Genomic DNA, 6,000 nt, shown 5'->3' with positions numbered 1-6,000 from the left:
GAAGAAATGTTTTAAAATTATTATTTTGGAAAATGAAATGAGGGGTTATAGGGGTAGGGTTGTTTTGTTAGTAAAAAATTGGGAATGATAAAAAAATAAAAAATAAAAAAATTAAATTAAATAAATATATATATACCGGACTGGGGTATTTATTTCCCGAATCCGGCTCGGCCCCGAATCAGTTTTTCATCTAGAACCCCGAGTCCACCCCATCATTCTGATTTTTCAGAAAAAAACCGTCCTATTAAAGATGATGCACTGTAATTTTTAGAATGTACGGGATAAATTACCATTCCTAGCCAAAGCTGGTTTAGCAAGTCCAAGGGCAAATTGCCAAACGAAATTTCATATATAAAAACAAAAACAAAAAATGTGTACCCAGATATACAATAACCTTCCCCTGGTCATTTCTAGCCACCATAAGCAGAAGCACTTTTTGGTCCAATTGCTAAAAAGCTATTTCTGCTCTTATTAATCAATTATTAAATGCAAGTATTTTCACGTTCTCTTCACCATTTTCTCATGTTATTCATTGTTGTCATGTGGATGAAAGTTTGAAATTTTACTTTTTTATTTTTATTTTCTAAAGGGTTTGAAACGTTACTTTACGTTAAAAATTAAAAATGTTTCTCTAACTAGGCTTTTTTTTTTTTTGGTTTTTGGCCTTTTTATGAAGGTTGAGGTAGGTATTGATTTCATAATAATCATTGTTTTGTGCTTAAATGAAAAAAGAAAAAATCACAATCTTTGTTTGGTGCAATTGTAGTTCAACAAATAATGAGTCTTATAATAGTTTTAACATAATCATAAATCTTTAAATATGGAATTCATTTTCTTTGTATTTTTTATTAATTAATTAAGAGGAAAACTTTCAAATATAAAATAAAGTAATAATAAATCATGAATAATGTGTGATTATTAGTATTTTATTATTATTATTATTATTTTGACCATAAAACGCAAAACATAATTATGGTTGTTAAAATTTACAGTGGTAAGAAAATCAATTTGATGTTTAAACAATTTTAAATTAGTCGTTTCGTTTTGGAAAATTTATTTATTAAAAGTATGATGGACAAGAGAGAGAAAGAGAGAGAAAGAGCGAGAATGTGTGAGGCCTGAACGCAGGAAAGGCTTTTATTACAGTGGAAGGACAAGACGCATCGATATCATCCACGCAACACATGCTTTGACGGTCAACTGACCGCTTTGACCGCTCCGACTTCGATATCTTCCCAATTTTTATAATTCATTTTATTCAAACCCGACAAATAAATCTCTAATTTTCTAAAAAGAAAAAAATAAAGAAACACACACAAAGTGAAACTTCCTTTTTAAGATCGAAATTGCGTGACTTTTTCTACTTGGGGGATAGCTTAGTAATTTCACTACAACATCAGGTCTTTATTTACCATCATAGCAGTTTGTCTTGGCAAGGGAAAAACCTAATATGCATCTGAATAATTGAATTCCCAAAACCACCCTTCCAACTATCTGACAATTACATCTCTCCCCCAAGATATTTTGTTTTACCAATGCAGACGATGAAATCAAGAAAACACTCATTTAAAAAAAAAGAAAAAAAGAAAAAAGAAACGACCGACCAATGAGCTTCCACTTTCAATCCAACGGTGTGTATTATATAATCAAAATACGAATCCCCAACCGTAGGATTACAGGAGAGAAACAAACAGCCGTGGATGGGGGTTCCTATACAATGAAAGCTGGCCCACAAGCCCAGAATAGGAGTGAGAGAGAGACCCAGTGAAAATGGAAACAAATAATAATAATAATACATTGTTTCTTTTTATAATGCTGAAGTGGCGGTCACACCATTTATAAGTTTTGCATATAAAGTAGTTGGTTAAGAGTCCCATAAAACCAGAAGGTCACAGAAAGAGAGAGAGAGAGAGAGCGGTGGGGTTAGGTTCTTTTAGGGTTTTTGTGGGAAGGTTTGGATTTCTTTCTTGGAAAACCCAAAGAGAAAACAAAAACAAAGTATGAGTGAAAGGGTTACCGGTACGGTCAAGTGGTTCAATGACCAGAAAGGGTTCGGATTCATAACCCCTTCCGACGGCGGCGAGGACCTCTTCGTCCACCAGTCCTCCATCCGATCCGAGGGTTTCCGGAGCCTCGGCGATGGAGAGTCCGTCGAGTTCCAGATCGAATCTGATGCCGATGGCCGTAGCAAGGCCGTCGACGTCACCGGCCCTAACGAGGCTCCGGTTCAGGGTAGCCGTGGTGGTTCGGGCGGCGCTGCTGGTGGTAGAGGATCGCGTGGTGGTGGTGGTGGTGGTTATGGCGGCGGCGGGGCTTATGGAGGAGGTGGTGGTTATGGCGGTGGCAGGGGAACCAGAGGTGGTGGTGGTGGGTATGGTGGTGGTGGTGGTGGGTATGGTGGAGGTGGTGGTGGGTATGGTGGTGGAGGTGTTGGTGGGGCTTGTTTCAAGTGCGGTGAGTCTGGACACATTGCGAAAGACTGCTACCAGGGAGGAGGTGGCGGCGGAGGTGGTGGTAGGTATGGCGGTGGTGGTAGCGGCGGCGGCGCCGGCGCCGGCGGAGGTGGAAACTGCTACAACTGCGGCGGAAGTGGGCATTTTGCGAGGGAGTGCCCAAACGGTGCTCGTTGAGATGGACAACATTTGGAGTGGATGTTAGGTAGTAAAAAAATCTGTATTTTGACATATTTATTTGGCAGTTAATTTTCATGCATGGTGGTTGGTGGCTCCTTTTTTTTTTCTTTTACTTTGATGATGTTTTGGAAGAAGAAAAGACTTTTGGTTTTGTTTGGGCTCACCTTTTTTTTATTTTTTTGGATTGTGTTTGGATGTGAAAGGATTTATAATCTTATCGACGGATATGCTATTTCTTTCTTTCTTTCTTTCTTTTTTTAAATATATATAATTTTACAAAGCTGGATTATTTATTTTAGGTTCTGTTATTTGGGTTTTTTTGTTTATGGGCAGGGAACTGTGTTACTGTGTTTTCAAGTGCTTATACATGTTAAAAAATATGCTTTTTCTTTTTTTCCTTTTTAACTTCCAATTCATATTCTGAGAATGAGATTCTTAGTTGAAATTATTGTGCGAATGAGAATAGGAATTACTTTTTGACGTTCAGAGATGCTTTTATTATTTTTATTTATTGTATATAGATGGGTGAAGTTTGTTTATTGGTTTTTTTTGTGGAGCTAGTAACTTTCATTGAATTGGTAAAAGATGCTTTTATAATGAACTTTGAGAGATTGGGTCTCAATGGGAGGTATTTGGAGTGCTTTTCGTTGCTTTCTTTTTCGTGGTAGGATGTGTGGGACAGCAACTGTGTTGCTCATGGGAATGAATGGTCCTCTACCTTTCTTTTAATTGTAAAAAGAAAAGAAGGTTTTGACCGATTGGTGAATACCCATTTGACTCTATGTAAATAACATAATACCATTTTTGGTACCTTATTTGCTTCTGCGTTATGACTCATTGTTTTTCTATGCCAAGGCAAATGGGTATGACTCTTATCTATGTTTTCCTCCTCATTCTATGGTGGTCTGATTTTGGTTCCTTATTTTGATTATTCTTTCATTACCATAACCTGATGGTTATTCTCGATAATCAAGTAACTTTGGAGTTCTTGACTCTTTATCCCCCATCTTATTTCAAAATACTTTCCGGATAATTGAAACGGGCAAGGAATTTGCGCAAGCGAACAAAACCGATTTGAATATGATTTCTAGGATGGCATTTAATTAGGAGCCCATAGCACGGATTGCCCATCTTAGTTTTGTTAGAATTGTATTTGTTTTCAGTTGGATATGAACGTTCTCTTTGGCATGATTAATTATGCAGACTTTGAATTAAGATGATGGGCTAGCTTTTTATTTTGTTTTTTATTTTTTTTATAAGATAATAGGTTACTTCGTAGTTCGTACGAATCCCTACTTTGATAAATTTGGGGACTCTGATATATATATATATATATATATATATGTTCGGATGGCTAGTATTTGAAGACTGTCTGTTTCTTTTTCTTTTTCTGTGAGTCGTGCATTTGTAAATTTGAGGACCAAATGAAATGTACTTTTTTACATTAAAATCTAATTTATATATAAATATATATATATATATATATATAACTTTTTTGTATTAAATGGTTAAAATTCAAATGGCACCTTGTTTTTCTTTTATAGAGAATTAAAAGAACAATTTATATGCATATATATCATTTATTAAGAATTATATATATCAATTAGTGAAGTATCCTTATCGTTGTGAAAGATATTTGAATTTTGTAATTTGTTACCTTATTGTTAAGGTCAAAGTTAAAACGATAAAAGAATAAAATATTGTTGTTTTTCTTATAATGTTCTTTGACTTTGCGAAATGTATAGCAATGTTGAATGGCGACATTTACTCGTTCAAGGAAATAATGAAGCATGATGACCTCTTTACGCATATGGGAAAATAAATTTCAAGTAAGAATTGATAGAATTAAATATTTTATGATTTTTTTATTTTTTAGTTAAAGATTTCACGAGTATCCATTTGAAGTCGATCTTGTTATATGTTAATTATATATATATATATATAATAATTTTATAGTGTGGATCTTGCATTTTTTTATTGTTTTAAATAAAGTGTAGTTTGACGATTTTTTAAAAAGTTATCATCTTTGTGGACGGTAAAAATTTACAGATGTCCGAGCTATGTTAATCATAGGTCGCCACCTCTGTTTGAAACGTACTGGGGGGGGGGGGGGGTAGGTTTGTTCCCCACTTTTTTACCACCCGAAAAGTATTCAGTACGTAGGTTTGTTCCCTACTTTTTTACCACCCGAAAAGTATTCAGTACGTAGGTTTGTTCCCTACTTTTTTACCACCCGAAAAGTATTCAGTACTAAATGTGCCTTGCTGAATTCACGTGAAGGTAGGGTTGGGCCTAGGGTCGAGGTCCAATAGTGGATAAATGCAGATGACATAAATAATAAATAAAGGAGGAAAAAATATTCTCAACTTTAATGTCTTTTGCCTCATAAGCCTAAAAAATATACTTTTCAAAATTCTTGAATGTAACCATTAAAACATATGTTTTTGTAAATTTGAAGTGTACATTCTTAATTCAATGAAATAGAGTAATTTCAGGGTTTGATGCTCTTTAAAATGTGTTTTATGGTAATTTCGCAGAGAGAAAAGGGTATGTTGGACATTCTATCAAGAAACCCAAAAATTTGATTCCTATTTTGTCTGTTTTGACTCACTAAGGAAAGGTAATTGTGTATTTTCGTCATTTTATAGTGTGAATATTTTGGACCTAAGATATGGGAGGTCAATGTATATTTTTCGATGTGTAAATAAATCCAAAAATATTGCTTTTACGTTCTATTTTGTTCGTAGAATCATTGTCATTTGTGAAAAAATTATTTGTTACTTTGTGAATGATAGTTAAGTTTTAGCTGCTGTTTGTTTATTTTCAAAATCCTCAGCATAATGTTTTGTTTTCAGATTTTGTCGATTTAGTTTCTCTACTCTTTTCCATTGATGTAAATGCTTTATTTATTTATTTTTTCCATAATAATCATAATTCCATTTTATACTTTTCATATGAAACTGGAGTTGTATGGAATGGGCTTTCTGGGCTTTCCTTATCTTTAGGTTTGGGATATGCAGCCTTTCACATATATATATATATTTATATATATGTAGCATATTCAAATACTATGTTAGGAGTAAAAATTTTTTTAAAAAAAATGAAAACCAAAATGAAATTAATGTATAAATTTAAACGAAGAAAAACTCCATACAATTTAAAGATTTTTCGTAGGTCAAGAAATTAAATATAAAATTCTATGGGCTTCTTTAATAGATGAAAGTATGAAAATGTTATTTTGTTCGGTAGGTTTTATTTTTAGAAATACATATTCTTTTTTTTTTTTTTTTTGTTAGTTTGATTTCTTCTCAATTTCAAGATATATTTATTCTTAAAAAAAAAAAAAAAAAAAACAGAGATACATATT

The 6,000-nt window shown here is 33.5% G+C and overlaps 1 protein-coding gene across 1 annotated transcript; it reads left to right on the top strand.

Annotated features, from left to right (window-relative positions):
* The first annotated feature begins 1,835 nt into the window (after window positions 1–1,835).
* Window positions 1,836–2,873, top strand: LOC107427522 (glycine-rich protein 2). The gene has a single exon (XM_016037903.4). The coding sequence runs from the start codon at window positions 2,001–2,003 to the stop codon at window positions 2,628–2,630; it is 630 nt and encodes a 209-aa protein (XP_015893389.3). The 5' UTR covers window positions 1,836–2,000; the 3' UTR covers window positions 2,631–2,873.
* The last annotated feature ends 3,127 nt before the right edge of the window (window positions 2,874–6,000 follow it).

The sequence above is a fragment of the Ziziphus jujuba genome, chromosome 9, assembly GCF_031755915.1.
Source record: "Ziziphus jujuba cultivar Dongzao chromosome 9, ASM3175591v1".
Classification (NCBI taxonomy): domain Eukaryota; kingdom Viridiplantae; phylum Streptophyta; class Magnoliopsida; order Rosales; family Rhamnaceae; genus Ziziphus; species Ziziphus jujuba.
This window is presented reverse-complemented; position numbering and strand designations above follow the sequence as displayed.